The sequence below is a fragment of the Hermetia illucens genome, chromosome 2 (genome assembly GCF_905115235.1).
Source record: "Hermetia illucens chromosome 2, iHerIll2.2.curated.20191125, whole genome shotgun sequence".
Lineage (NCBI taxonomy): Eukaryota > Metazoa > Arthropoda > Insecta > Diptera > Stratiomyidae > Hermetia > Hermetia illucens.
Window position 1 is genome coordinate 56,272,746 of NC_051850.1, and position 16,472 is coordinate 56,289,217.

General features: G+C 44.2%; 1 protein-coding gene across 1 annotated transcript; it reads right to left on the bottom strand.

The window, feature by feature from the left end:
* Nucleotides 1–14,263: 14,263 nt before the first annotated feature.
* On the bottom strand, nucleotides 14,264–15,018 carry LOC119648430 (glycine-rich cell wall structural protein 1.0-like). Its single transcript, XM_038050184.1, has 2 exons — nucleotides 14,573–15,018; nucleotides 14,264–14,288 (listed from the first exon to the last, which is right to left on the bottom strand). Exons 1-2 carry the CDS (start codon nucleotides 15,016–15,018, stop codon nucleotides 14,264–14,266), a joined length of 471 nt encoding a protein of 156 aa, XP_037906112.1.
* Nucleotides 15,019–16,472: the final 1,454 nt, after the last annotated feature.

Genomic DNA, 16,472 nt, shown 5'->3' on the forward strand with positions numbered 1-16,472 from the left:
TAAAGCGATTGGTGTATCCAGTTATTTAGCTGCCCTTATCGATAGTTACCTACCAAAGAAAAAGGCTTTAGTACGACACGGACAATGGGCCCAAATAGTACATTGCCTCCGTGTATGGCCCATAGGGCACTGTGATGGAATCACTATTGTAGAACATGATGTATAAAGATGTCCTTAATATTATAGTCGCTTAGGAGGCCACGACAGGTTAATACACCGATGAGATAGTGGTGACAAAACAAAAGCGGTACTAATGAGGAGCCATCGCAAAGCAACGCTTGCATCAGTGGAGGGAACCATGTACCATGTATGTCTTTATCTGTATATCCCTGACGAGGATATAGCCCGCGATACGCATTGAGAAGAAACAAAAAAAATTAGATTTGCAGGAGATTAGCGGTTTCAATTATGGAACATGTCTCTTTCAAGTACAAAATCAATCGGATTCTAGCACTCAAGATCTCCATGGGGGCGTGGGACCAAACGTACTCCGGAACTCACTAGACCTAATGGGTACGCCGACCGGAGTGTCAACAAACTAAAGACGACTTTGCAACGACAAGCGCTCATCCAGGTGACTTCAAACAACCGCCCCAAAGAAGAACAGTTTTAAGTTTAACCAAATCTCTCTTCCGTTGAAATAATAGCTGGGACAGCACGGTTTGGACATTGTTCTAAATAGCAGAAAGCTCGATTGACTAAATAGCCACATCTGGAGTTTACAAGGTGGACAGGCTAGGAAACTGAGCTGGCCTAAAGAAGTCGTTATAAATCTTGACATCGACGATGTAGGAGCACATCGCCTTAGCAAACTAAACCATTTTCAAGGAGAGCGTTAAATTAGGAAATTAGACGTGATCGGAAGAATGGAGATTTGTAAAACTCACAAAAGCTCACTTTTTAACAAAGATAACGAATAACATTGCGCTCTAACATCTATTTTACTGGTGGAATGAAAAATCAGGGCGCGATGTTAATGACGTTCTAATTATGATTACTCCTTACCCATCCGACTCATGAGGCGAGCCAAGAAATGAAGCCAGATTTTAAATGCGTTATTGCATCACTTTGCTTAAGTGCTATCACCAGATTCTTTACCCCGTAAAGCACTTTTTTCTATAACGAAATATATTGTTACTCTGAATCCTCTAAATCTCTTTGTAGGGAATGTCGCATGAAATATATCTACCCGACATCTTTGTAAGTTTCCGGATACGCATTCCAGCCCTCTTCAGGATTCCCAAGAATCTTGCACTGATCCTATACTGTTCTGCACCATAAGCTTTTTCATTCTTAAGTCATTCGGGGACAGGGGATTCGATTCGACTGACACTTCCACCTTCTGATCAAGTCGTCCTTACGATCCAGCATCATATTACGTGATTTTATTCAATGGGAAACATGTTGGAGAGAGTGATCTTCAACAGACTGTTATAATTGACGTCAAAGTAAGCTTCAGGGAACTCCGCTATATTATTTACATAGCATGCTGATCTCAAGCCCAGTCAAAAGAAGAGGGGTTAAGACAACGTCTTTGCACTATTCTCAGTTAAACAAAAATAAAATGAGATCAACGGATGATATGAATAAAGTATAGTTGAAACTATAGTTGGAGTTATTCCCCTACGCTTTCTCTTGGTGGTCAACTAAGAAAATGAATGTAACAACATTGCACCAAACCAAATGATTATGTTGAGAGATCCTAACCCTCAGAGAAATGCTAGGGTTTTCATGCCAGTCAACGCGGAAGTACGGGCCCCGGTCCTGTCGAGAAATGGGCAAGAGTAAGTACGTAAGTAATTTAGTCCGAAAGGAAAGACTGGAAAACTCAAACATACAATACGGAGTTTGCATTGCCATCTCAGAGGATTTCTGTGACGCCATTAGAGAAGCGATAAAACAGCGTGAGGAACGCGCTGGGCCGCGCTTTAAATGGCTCCGATTTCATGAGAAGAAAAAGAAAATGACCTTACATGACTACCAGCTATTACGAATGTGGGAGAATTGTGGAACCAAGTTAAAGACACGATTCACAAAACGGCCTATGGAACCTTCGGAGTCACCAATTTGTTCATCCTTCACCACAAGTATTGTTGACATTTGCAGCAATTTCACCTGTCACCACCACTGAATTCAAGGAGGTAATAAAATGAATGAAATTGAGGGAAAGCAACAGGACCCAAAGACATTGCATATGAACTCTCGAAAACGAAGAGCTGAGCCTCGACACTTTAGCTCAGTGAATTTTTCGATCGGGTAATTGAGGAAGGAAGAACGCCATCCGACTGGAAAAAAAGTATCATAGTTCCATTATGCAAAAAGAAAGGTTGATGTCCCATACCATGAACATTTTTGACAACCGTATTTGCAACGCCGTTTAAATAACCGGCCAGAAGGCAAGGTTCCTCAGGAACTGCGGAACTACTAGCACAATACACGCTGCACGGTTATTCATGGGAAAGCACTGTGAAAAACATCATCCTCTATACATTGCATTTTTGGATCTGGAAAAGCCGTTTGACTCATGTGGTATGCCTTACGACAACATTAAGTCCCAAGAGAACTCGTGCGTTAGATTAAATTGCTCTACCACGATCTAAAAGTAAAGTTCGAAGCATGGCGGGAATATCAGCACTGTTTCGTGCTTCTGTCGGTGTTCATCAAGGAAGCGCCCTCTCACCATTCCCCTTTGTTCTTGTTATGGTCACTGTCACACGAAGCATCTATCGTCCAGCGCTTTATACACTAATTTATGCAGATGATGTTTTCCTAGCGTCTAGTAACAAAGCTGATCTGGAAGAACTTGTCCAAAAATGGAATGATCTCCTCATGAAACATGGTCTCAGATCGAATTTAAATAAAACAAATTTTTATTCGACCGATCCCAATGAAAGAGGCACTATCAGTGTCCGTGGCAACGACCAACCCAGAACTGAGCGATTTAAATATCGCGGGTCAATGTTATCGGCCAATGGAGAACTGTACTATGAAATTGCTTCACGCATTAGTGCAAGCTAGATGAAGTGGCTTTCACAACTGATGTTTTTGTGATTGTCTCAAATCTAAAATTTATCGTAGTGTTGTCCACCCTGTCGCCCTCTATGGTTCTAATTGTTGCCCGACTATAAGAGTAGATGTGGCATCGGACTAGCAGCATAACACACCTTGATCACAGCGAAAATAATAACATCTAGGATCGATATGGGGTTGCACCGTTCGTAGAAAAATTGCAAGAGGGATGGTATGGTCACGCAGTTCACGTTAGGAAGAATTCATTTGCCAATATTGGTCTGAACATCGAAGTCGATGGTAAGCGACGAAAAGGCCGGCTTGTCATTTTGGTTGGGGATTTTGAAGCCTCGCGACTGCATCTAAATGAAACCTTTCCCGGAACGAAATGGTGCAACGGACAAAGGCTGAAGTAAAAAAAAGCTGGGCTTCAGGTAACGCCGAGCATCTGTGTCGAAAGGCACTTGTAAGAATGCTGCCGAACATCAGCGGATCGAAACGCTGTATAAGATTGCATTTCTACGGAATTGTACGATACATTCGGTTTTATGCGCCACTTTTTTGGACGAAGACGCTTGCAAACTTTCTGAGAAAGAAGCAGATGAATTCGGTTTAGCAGCTGTTGTCTGTGGAGGTTTGCAGCGCTTTTAGAACCACGCCAAATGGTACAGTACTGGTGGTCGTGGGCATGATCCCATGCAAGACTTATGAAGGATTGCAAAGAACGCAAGAATGCAGGAAGGTCAGAATCGCAACGCAGATTGAGCAAGTTTTCGAAGAGTTGCTGGACGCATAGACTCATCCCCAACATTAGGGTGTGACTTGAGCGAAAATAAGGGGAGAGCAACTACTTCATTACCAGTTTCTCACGGGATACGCTCGTGATACAGACAGTGTCTACATCGTATTGAGCTGGATAATTCGTCAAATTGTGCCCTATGCGGTGACATACCGAAGAATGCAGAGCATGTGATGTTTCTCCGTCCATGGTTTGCGGAAGAGAAAGAACTTGAACGAAGTGCTGGAAAGATGCGTGAGCCCGAAGAATATAGTTACGGAGATGTTGAGGTGAGGGAGAACTGACTTACGGTACAGAACAACCTGATGAAATAAGTAGAAGGCAAGCTCAGTGGACGAAAAGTATGAATTCCTTAAGGCAAACCCACCCCCAAAGTAACACCTAAATGGTGGTCCTGCGGGTTTGGGGCTGGAGAGACCAGGTGTGGTTTTTAGTAGATGCGAATGCGACATGCATCTAGTGTAGTTACATATGTGGTTACTTACGAGTGTGAGCAAAAATAAAAAAAAAAAATTCTTTCGGATGTAAGTGGTTTCATCTAATTATTGAAATAATTCTACAATTATAAAGATCGATCTTTCAGGTCGACTAACGGAACAGAACTGACTGCAATTATTAATTATAAACATAATTGTGCAGATTCAGCGTCTGGTTAATTTTTGAGAAACTTGCAAGACGGAGTCGCGTTTCGAGTTGTTGGAGACAGATTCACGTTTCATTTTATTAGAGACAAATTGTTGTTTTATATTTATGTATCCAGACTCTAACTCATACATAACTAGCTAGGCTAAACTCTCTTCTTAACTCTTGGTAAGATTCCAATAACCAGGCTTTTGAATGTACATATATATTGGGAGCCCACTTCTTGCATTCGCTTTCAGGCAGAGTAGAGGTGAGGCAACATTTGTGAGTTTCCTCTGTCTTAACGGATGAAAGCGTTAAAAAACATTTTTTTAACAGGAGGAATTGAAGCGCTCAGTTTGAAACAGTGCGCGGAACTTAGATTACCGCTCGGCGTCACCTGCTCTTTATCGATTTCGGAAAGGAATTCGGCAGCGGGAACATGGAGTGTCTCTGGAGTCCTCTATGCAATAGGGGCGTCCCGTTGGAACTAATAGCTATCATGAGAGGGACAAAATGTCACGTGCTGCATCGAGGTAAAATCTGAGAAGAATTTGAAACCAAAAGCAGTCCGTCGGGGTTGCTTTTTATTTCTGCTTGTTATCGGTGGCGTTCCCCACGCTGCCTTGTCTGGAGGTCGTGTTGGATTTCAATGGATCATACCATCTTTTTTGCAAATACCTCGACTATGGCGATCATATCTGCTTCTTTTCTTACCAAATCATGGAGATTGGCCAAATAATCTGGGTTTGGAGAAGAATGGAAGGAAGAGTCGGAATCAAGATATACACCACTAAAAGCAAGCTTCTTGGTCTGACGGGTCACTGAAGCGTTGTTTCTGCCGACGGGGTTATCAAACTGGACGTACCTTGACGCATTAACAGCCAGGGCTAGATCTGCCTTCGCTGTTTTGGCCAAAATCTGGAAATAGACTTCTACTTCTTTTTCTTCAGCCTTTGTCCCGTTCACAAGTGAGGTCGGCTCGTCGTGATCGGTTTCACCATTTTGCTCTATCGAATGCCTGATCTGGATGTGATCCCGAGGCATTTAAATCCCCATCCAGCGTATCGAGCCACTGTTGTTTCGGCCTGCCTATTGGTCGTTTACCATCGACTTCGATATTCAAACCAATCTTGGCAAGTGAATTCTCGTTAGCGCGAATTGCGTAACCATACCATCGAAGACGCCTCTCTCGCACTATTTCCACAATCGGTAAAACTCCATAATGATCGCGGATATCCTCATTTCGGATGTGATAAAAACGTGTGACGCCACTAGTCCAACGCAACCTCTTCGTCTCCATTACCGCAAGACACCGTTCATTGTCTTTTATGGTCGGCCCACACTCAGAACCATAGAGGGCGACAGGACCGTCGACGTTGCGGTAAATTTTAGATTTGAAACGTTCGTTAATACATCGATCACAAAGAACACCAGTTGTGGAACGCCACTTCATCCAGGTTGCATTAATCCGTGAAGCAATTTCATAACGCAGTTCTCGATTGGGTGATAGCGTTGACCGGAGATAATTAAATCGCTCACTTCTGGAAATGGAGTTATCTCAACACTAAGATGTAACTATTTTGTGCTAATGTTTCTCCTGTGCTACTATATGGCAGTAGGACAAAAAGCACTTTTCTCTGCTGTATCACCGCAATACTCTCGCTTGGTACAATTTCAAACAAAGAATATGGTCGGCGCACGGGCTGGTTACATATCGACGTTCTGATTAGAAAGTGAAGGTGGCAGTGAATAGGTCACATATTAAGGACAGGCGACAACTTAATTGCTGGCTATGAAATGATACTGGTTTAGAAGGAAGTGAGCCAGAGAAATGTCCTAAAAGCCGTGAAGTTTAGCTGTTTTATTTACTATCGACTAACATCTGGTTTTCTGGAGGTTTGCCTGTTCACAGTAATATCGCTGCACATTTACTCAGGTGCCAGGAATGCTGGTGAAAGGTTAATTTGTGTAGTTTATCTTGTTGCTTTTCACCATAGTACAATCAAGGAACTAATGCCCTCAATTGAACCTCATGTGAAATTTACCAGCATTTGGTAACCTCAAGAACGTCGACTGCCAAATGAAAACAAAAGGCATTTCGGTTAAGGGAAGTTCCATGTACCCTGATCTGAAATTTAAGGCAAAAAATCAATTCTTCTGTTCTATATTCTTGGGAGCAAACAAACAATCTAACTTTCTCCATCCACCCATAAATTCTGCGAGTCAATTATTGTTTCTAATTGAAAAGGAAGTTATAAACCGACCTAACAGATTCCAAGCACGAACGCAAACAGTTATTATTCGATGAAGTCAAGCGTTAAATGCCGACCGTAACTTTCTAGCTGAAGAAATGGCGGCGACGAGGGTGACTAAGATCAATTGAGGTGTAAATCTTAAAGGGTTTAGGGAGCAAGGGTTTTTCTCCTAATGCCGAACGTCTTTAAAATTCAGCGAGGAACAACAAGGGTATCGGACTTAGCGCGATTATTCGACACCAATATCGACCCTTCTTCCACTTTCCAACCTATTCGGATCCACTTCCTCCTTGCACTTTTTTCGCTTAGATGCTTTCAGCCCTAAGACGACAACAGATTCGTTAAAATTGGCTGAAATCCTGCACAAGGGTTTTAACAACATCATGCTCCTTGTTACTACTCGCTGCGAAGTTTTGCTAGCAATTTGTCTTGCTCCCGAGAACTTGTTTGCAAGGAATTGCAGGTCGAGGGTTGGATATGTGTACCAAGGATGGAACAAGGAAGACTACAAATCTCGTGCTTTAATTCGGTTTTAAGCTGCATTAAACTTCAAGTAGTTGCCGTCGTTAACTTAACACAATTAGTAGATCGTTATAGCAGTTTGTCGCGTTGGGGGTGGTGCATTGGGTGACGTACATATTTCATGTGCTCGCGGAAATACGAGCAATTTGTCCTTTGTAATGACTTGCGAAAGTTTAGGTGGAAGGGAACTAGTATTTATCGAGCATTCTTATCTAATTACATATTAAAATCTCGGTAGTATCAGAATCCGATAAGAAAATAAAAGTAAACAAGCTTTCGGTTTACTCTAGCTATTCCTCGGGTTTCATAATCATGCCAAGATCTTTTGGAAAGTTGGTTGTTTGTTTGTTTGAACATATCCAGTGCCTGCCTTGGAGAAGAGTTTCAAAAGTTTGAATAATATTGGCACCGAAATCTAGATGAGTTTTAAAAGGTGTCAACTTTGCTTTATCCGAGAGTACCGTTAACAGCGCTTCAGATCAGCCACGGACTGAATAATGCAATGCACGCCAATATTGTCAGGCCTTGGCTATATGCTCAAAGCCTCGTCACGGACTCTCGGGGAATACAAAAGTGTGGTTGTTTCGGATAACCTCTACCAAGTGCTACAGATTATGGACACTCGTTGGCAACTTGCAAGGGACCCGACAGGAGGGCAGTACGCCGCAGATGCCGTCAGCTAACAGTGGTCACCAAACAAGGTCCTGCAATAAAAGGGAACATTGCGATCGTGGCGTTTCTGGTGAAAGGATTGCACACACTGCGGGCGCGGGGCGGTGTCCAGACTTTAGGACGGAACTAGAAAGGGCTAGGACGTGGGTAGCATGATCCGCATTCCACAAATTAACATGAGTCTGATAAGCTCAAGCAATGTCCAAACCTGATAACGACAGCGTGTGAAGCTTTGCTGCCACGGCAAGCCATGGCAAGCCTTCTATGTACTGGTAGACGGCAGAGCATAAGTTCCGTTTGACACAACTTTTACACACCTGCCAGAAGACATATGCCATAAACGCAAAGTATAGATTGGCGTCCGGGTAACTAAGGGGTCGCGGTTCAAATCTCCCTGGTCTTGAATGAAGTGCTCTAATTCACTTCAAGTCGCTGATCCAATTTGATTGTCACGCCAACGATTATTTCCGAGTTATCACAATCTCGGCGGATGCCGGATTTTACCTAATCCTAGCACTAAGTGCCAGGCATTTAGGCTTGGACGATCCTACCTACTTAAAAACGATGAGGAATTTAAGTACAATACCTGTAGCTGACAATATTATGGGAACTACAACCACCCGCTCGAGACGAGAGAATTTCTTTGATTTCCCGAGCCAATGGCTCATAGTTCACCTTCTTCTCTACGTATTTCCGTTCAATGTTGCTATTGTGGGGGATAACAACATCAATAATATACGCGAAGCGACCCGTCTTGTCAACTAATAGTACGTCAGGCTTGTTGTGTGGAGTATGGCGATCAGTCAGAACTTGCTGGTCCCAATACATGCTGCAAGCGGAACTATCAAGCTTGCGACTCATATCGGTAAACCGGACATGTTCCCGTGATCAGCCCATGCTTGTGTGCAAGGTTTTGATGGATAACCTTACATACAGCATTATGCCTGGTGATGTATTGCAACAGTACAGCCTGGAATGAGATGGTCCAACGTCTCTAACGCCGAACCACACACTCTGCACTGGTTGTTCTCCACCCGTTCTTTCATGATGAGCTTTTTATAAGCTCGGGTGGCAACCACGCCATCCTGAATGACACACATGAACCACTCCGTCTCAGCAAAGAGCTCCCCATCACACAACCATCTTTTCGACAAATGCAAAACGACAAATGGCTGCCTTCCATTCATCGATCCGCTCTTAGTCCGACTTCACCCCACTCAGAGGATTGAAAGATCGATCCTTCAAGTGGAGTCAGCCCACAGTCTGCCTTACAGACAGCCGCATGCAAGGGGCTCGCCTGCTCTTTGCTATAAAAATAAGCGGGCAGCGAGTCGACTTGGCGATGATGTTGTACCGCCACGTCAACCACGCCCGTACTTCTGATGTCATGAGGCAGGTTCATCCGCTCCACGGCAGACTTTGGATGATGCATTCGGAATTTGGACATAGTTGTCCATATCCGCCACTAGACGTTTTCCAGATCGGTCTTCGTCCACGGCAATATTCCGAATGCATAGGCCAGTGAAGGGATAGCGAATACATTCAACGCGCTTATTTTATTCTTCCCCGAGAGGTGCGATTTCATCATCAGCTATACACGTCGCAGGAATTCGGACAGCAGAGTATCCTTCAGATCACCAACTCGAGCATGGGTTCCTTGCAGAATTCTTAGGTATTTGTAGAAGTCTGTCTCGGTCATAGCTTCGATGTGGAGGTCACCAATGCTATCCGGCATGCGACATATCAGCACACGGTCGAGATGCAATCTCATCATTGATTTGAGATAGAATTCCCGGAGTTGCTGGAGATGAACAGAGCCTCGGAATATATGGTCTATGCAAAGGATCCATATCCGAGAATTCTATACACGCTCTTTGGAATTCGTCCCAAACCCCAGCGGAAACCTAAGCGGACGGTGGAGAAGAGTGCTTCGGCGAGTACTGAACCTGTTGCCTGCAGTGTGGCGTGGTGTTGTTGATGCCGCCGCCTCTGTCCCCATCGACTCTCGGTCACCAATTTCTCCGATGACCTCAAGTCGAACACGTTTCCTGATGGTGGCCGGGATTGTGCCGCTGCAAGTAAGAAAGCGGTACTGGTCTGCGACTCGCTGCACAGTCACGTGCGCGAATTGTGGGAAACGCTCGACGAATCTCTGGTACAACCAAGGGCGGTAAGATGTTGTACCCGCCCCCGCCGTTATTTCGTAGTAGGAGCGGATGATGCAGAGGTTCATTTTTTCAGTCCATTTCATCCGCTGCATACGCGAACCTGCTGAAGTGGTTGCCACAGATTGTGGCGAAACAGCTGCAGCAGGCGGAGCTGTGTTCCTGGTCGTCGTGGCGCCTAGACGTCGAACCGCCCCACGACTAGCGGTTTCGACGCCGTGCTGTCCATTACGGGAGTCCGACCCAGTCACCAAATCAGACGACTCTCGCCGGTTATCCGTACCGAACCTCAAATTTCTTCTTCATCTCATTATTGGTGGTGCATTTTATCCCTAGGTGCCAGGTATCGGGACAGCTTCCTTAGTGAGTAAACCGCAAGACTGCAAAGTTCCTGCACTTTCCTTACCTACCCCCTGAGACGCTGCGGTGGCGTGCAGCCATTCAGACTGAAGCTATTTATCCCTCCTCCTTTCACAACCGGGCTTGGGACCGGCTTCGGCGGAGTTATTATTATTATATAGATTAGCAAAAGGACCTCCGCAGGGCGATAAGTAAAGCAAAGCTCGTGACTGGCGAACTTAGTTAATGAAATAAATGAGGACCCGTAGGGACTTAGATATAAACTTCTCTCCCGGAAAATCTGGACTCTACGGAAACTAAGCGCCGACCATACGGACCACTTGCAGGGGCGTTATTCCCCAGACATTCCGTTGGGATGTTGTTAGCCCAGCTTTGTCAATTGGTGGTAATTACAGTGTCAGCCTCTTCGGGATCCTGACCGAATAGTGTGAATCAAACCTGTCACGATAACTGCAATTCTGGACATTGGACGATCCGGAATATGCTTCCATTCAACATAAAAATTTCGTGAAGTGATGCGAGGACGATTAGCCCAGTACCTTGCAATGCTGCTGTTCTGGAAAGAGGACTTCAGAAAATCGCTGAAACTGGACAGATGGCTTTGGATATAGCCTAATAGGAGCAAAATCAACTGTCCTAGTGAAGCACATACAATATATAACCTCCCCTTCAGAAAAAAGTCAGAAAAGGAGCGAAAAGAACGGGCTAATGGTATTGAATGCACTTAGAATTTCTTTTTGTGTAGGCGAACATAAGCAATATCAGAGGATATGCGGAAGCAGAAGCAATCGCACTTCCCGTTGAGAGCGTCGTCAGCGTTAAACCGACCGCAAATAGACTGTTGTGGAAGTGTGGAAAGTGGAACACGCTTCTGACGGAGACTTTATCCAGGTAGTCGTAGAAGAAGGCAGAGAAGGACAATACGAAACAACACTACGCAGTGTTAGAAGACTGCCCGCCTAAGGTCAAGGCGGATACAAATGGTGAAGCACAAAAAGAAAAGGCGAGGAGGCAAAGGAGGACCAAACCGTTAGCTCTGCTCATTAAACCGACGGAACGCAAGACCTTTGCCGAAGTTTTCAGCGAAATCCGGTATAAGTTCAAGCCCGAAGGCAGTGAAGCAGAAGTGTCTGCCATACAACAAACTAGGATATGTACTCTAGTTTCTAGCCTTAGGCCAGGTTGGTTTTGTCGTATGTACAATGCGAATTCCGCCACGAGGAGCTTTGGGAATGACGCATTGTCTCCCAACTGAGGTGATTTCCATTGCCGTCCTTGCTAAGGAACGAAAATAAAAAAAAACCCAAGAGATTTTAGCGAGGTGGTTGCTTGTGAAGAACACTAATGAGTGGCAACTTTTTTCGCAAAACGAGTGAAAGGACAGTGGGCTGTAAGGATTAAAACTTAGTTCAGTGTTTCTTTATCGAACTCCATGGAGGTTTCCAGTCTTATCCGCACAAAATTGGAAAGGTACATCCATTTACGCTAGATGGACGTCGATTGCAGCTTCTTTCAACAACTTTATGAAGACACAGGAGAGCTTTCTCCAGATAACACTCTCAGCTGGATGCAGGGAAACGCTGAAAGATAAAGCCGTGTTGCGCATTACCTTCGGGTTCTCCTTGTTGCAAAGTAGATAGAGCTGGTGGAGCTGGAATTCCCTGACACCTTTGCTCTTCGGTGCCAAACTCGGTAGAAACCTAACCTAGACATACAATTTGATCAATACCATCGGTGCTCCCATTAATGCAGACATGATAAACGGATAACCTTGGTTTTGTCGGTATTTCTCTACAGTTCAACTCTACTTGCTTTCTCTTTCCAAATCCAAAGCTATTTGAGCAAGGTTATCGAGATGTTAGAGGAAAGATGTCATCGGCCATTGAACTCGTCCAGGTCGTTCGGAGAGCGTTATCGATAGGAAGGAGAAATAATGTTTGCAACTCCGCTTTCAACCTGAAATTTCTCCGATATTTTACTTTGATGCACCACGTGACATTTTTCGTCCCCATACGAGTATGTCATTCCGATAATAGCTATTACTCTTTCTGGAATGCCCTCCTGCGCAAAGCACTTCAAATACCTTCCCTGTTCACCCTGTTAAATACTTTCTCGAATGATCGATGAAGATCAGGTAAAGCGATAATCTAAACTCCGCGCACTGTTCCAAAATGATCCACAGGATGCTGATGTAGTAAATCAGGAGGATCCTGAGCGAAAACCAGCTGAACCTGTATAAATCAATCTTGCCAGACGTTTTTTGTTTTGATGTGTTTGAGGTTTACTTTGACTACTATCTTTGCGACGGCAGGGAGCCCACACATACTCCTGCAATTGTCACACTCAAAACGGGTCCCCTTCTTTGAAATCTTAACGATCATCGTCATCTTAACTCTGTGGGAAAGGTTTCGGACTTTTTTCGTGCGACTGGAAGTAGCTGATCTGCACAAACTACCAAGTCCAGCGATAGGGGGCTCTCGAGCCTAGCGACTGTACGGATGATGATGATGAAATGATTTCTATTCTACTTAAAGGAACAGTTTGTATCCGCATGCTACGGTGAATAGCCATTTCCAGAGTGAAATTCCATTTCATTCTTTCCATCTCTTCAGCTGCTCGTTATCGCGGATGAGGAGACGACCGTTAACGCCCTTCATAGGACCGTTGAATGATTTGCGACCGGAAGTGAGATCTTTTCTGATGCGGTGAACACTTCTTAAATCGTTCTGCAACATCACTCGCAGAGGTCGATAAAGCCTTCAAACCCTTCCGTTTATCCAAGCATTTTCAGGATTCCGCAGTCAGTCAGATCTTATGATGCTGCTTTGGGACGTAGCCGATGACCTGCGCAACACCCGACAAAACAGCGGTTTTGATAGCGGCCGGACGTTCATCGATATCCTCTGACGGGTTATTTAGTGTATTTCCCGACCGAGCAGCAAGATATTCCCGCAAAAAATATGCCACTAATAACGAGACGGTAGCAGCTGCAGGAGCTCATAAACCTCTCACCATTGTTGAATCGCCAAGACCGTGCTTCCCCACCATGTTTGAGCAAAGTATTGTCCGGATCCATCTGTGTATTCAGATAACCCATCACGATCAGAATTTCAAGTTTAGGGAATCTTTCCTGAACTGGGTTTAATGGCTTGTAGAAAGCATCCTTCTTCACTACATCGAAAGTCTCCTCTCCTGCTCCTCAACCTGGACCGGAATCTTTCACTAGAATCCAGCCATAAATTGGCTCCTAGGTGGAGAGAGCGTGACTCCCCGTAGCCGTTAGTAACATCCTGACACTAGATTCTTCTGTGCTACCACTTCGCTTTCCGGGGAGGGGGAGGGGAGGAGTACTCTCCAGAGTCCCACCGTCTTACTTCGGTTACGCGCAAAATATCTACCTCATGCCGTTGGAATTCACGCTCGAGGCGGGAGGAAGCAAGCATTCTGACTCGATACTGTTGTTGGGGTGTGTGCACATTCGAGAATCCAATCAGAGTCCGTTTTCGATAGCAAAGGGTCTGCGGTGTGAAGTCAGTTCCTATCCGAGGTGAGGTGAACTTCTCCTCTTTTTTGTTGAAATATGCTTTTCCCCACTTTATTTATATGGATACATAATATGCTAGTAAGTACCGCTAATCCACATGAAAGTTTAAAAAAAAAGTATTAGAGTACCTTCAACTATAGTCACTCTTTAATATATTCTCGATTATAGTTTCCGATTTGGCTCAGAATAAAAATTTAAATCTCCTGCGTTAACCAGTGTTTTTCCCATCATAACATTCTACATATCACAGGTCTTGCCCACATGCTGAGTCTCATTATTTTGTGGTTTCTGCTAATTGTTGTCCAAGAAATCACTAACGTTCTATTTCACAAGGACTCCTGTAACGAAGTTTTCAATTTTGTCAATTGATAGAACAAAATACCCTTTTTCTTATCACAGAAAACAATTCACTCAATTAGCTAAACTGTAAATATTACTATCCAATCTAACCAAAATCTGAGTTATCGGTTCAAACAATTTTCAGGATGATGACGATACCGCATAAGAATTGATTAATCAAACAGCGGATTAATGATAAAAAGTTTACAAATATTTCTATTTTTTACAAAATGTACATTATTTACAGACGACACCAGGATTTTATTAAGATTTTATGAATTACCACCAACCACTACCACTGCCGTAGCCACCCTTCCATCCGCTTCCAGATCCTCCACCATTCCAACCACTGCCGCCATTCCATCCACTTCCGCCATTCCATCCTCCTTGCCAACCTCCTCCTCCGGCCTTCCATCCACTACCGCCTCCAAGTCCACCTTGCCATCCTCCGCCACCTGACCTCCAGCCGCCGCTGCCTTGCCATCCTCCACCGCCAAGTTTCCACCCGCTACCGGTTCCTAAGTTGCTGTATCCTCCCCGCCAGCCTCCAACGCCAGTGCCAGTCCAACCGCTGCCTCCTCCGTATCCACCGTTCCAACCATTGTTCCAGCCGCCGCCTCCAGTGTTCCAGCCACTACCTCCGCTTCGCCAACCTCCACCACTGTATCCTCCGATATATCCTGCCGATGCCACGGCTACGAACGCTAGCAAACAGACGAACAGCTTCATTTTCGGTATTGTACTCCTCTAGAATCTCAACTGATCTGCTTAACCGATTTGGAAGGTGTCGTATTTATACATGGATGGGCCTGCCTCCATCCCATCTATCTGACGTGCGCGATCCTCTCCGTGCACCGATAAAATACTATAATTGTTCTTGACTTTAAAACTTGGGCAATCGCGAAAGAGCCTTCAATTGCACTCGCAGGTAATTTACAATTTGAACTGCATTGAGGCACGTAGAAGCGGTGCTCGCAGCCTTTCAAAGAACGCCAGTTACTACTATCGCACTACCCGCGGTGGACGGTGCCAGACGCTCATTGATTTTATTATCCATTCAATGCTGACATAAACAAAATATAATGAGCCGTAACCCAATGGCTACTCATAAGTTGCCATAAACCACGACCGCTTCTGGACAGTCCAGCAATTATGACTCTATGATGATCTAATAAAAGTAGTATCTGCATTAAGCTCGAAGTATCTTTAGTGTATTTTTGCACTAACGAATTTGGATTAGAAGCGAATCTTTCGTAAGCGTAATGTGATGCGGTCCGATTGTTGTGCTATCTTGACCTTCTCACAACATGGGTTGATGGTGTCTTCGCCACTGAAGCTGCCAAGTGCACCTGGTTTGCTCACCACCACTATCCGGTTGCTACCAAGACCTTAGCCCAGGCGCGGAGAAAGATGATTTACGCATGTTTGGGAAGGTATTGTGCGAAACGCATTTGAATATCTGACCACGAAGTGCGTTAATGCGATCAATGAGAAGTACACTGATGTTCGAGATTTCAAGTCCGATTGTTACATAGACAGTTCCCATGTTAGATTTTCTTGAAGAGAATCACGCCTTTCGTAGTAACAATATAGGTAAAATATTCAGATCTTCTTCAAGTGATCAACGATTTTCTTTAACTTCTTTAACTTGGATCAAATTCGTATTCGGCTAGTTGATCCCAGATAATATCCAAAAATATGGCACATAGTTGAAGAGCTACTTAAGATGGAAAGGTGATAATGAAGTCTTTATTGACAGGATTTTGCCTCTATTTCGCCCTGATTGATGTCAAGCTGTACGGTCTGAACTCTAAGCTAATTCTTTCCATTGAAGTAAAAGATATTCATATGTTTTCCATACATTGAGTAGAAATGTCCTTCCAATTTAGTGTAATAGGCCACCCACAGGTGTGCCCTGAACAAATTGTCGAAATCGAACATGATAATAATAGTATTCGCAAATTTCGAACTAGTTTCAGACAGAATATCGACTACAGGTTTTCGGTCTAGCCTAACGAATCAGGCACCAAGATCCAAAACGTCCTATTCGAGTTTGCATGTAAACCAAAATAAGGTGTTATGGACAATCAGGAGGGTGAAAGGTTATTATGGGGTCTGTGCATAAGTTTGTTTTTTGGCTTTGACGGTTTGATTTCTGTATCTCTTAACAATTACTTTTCACA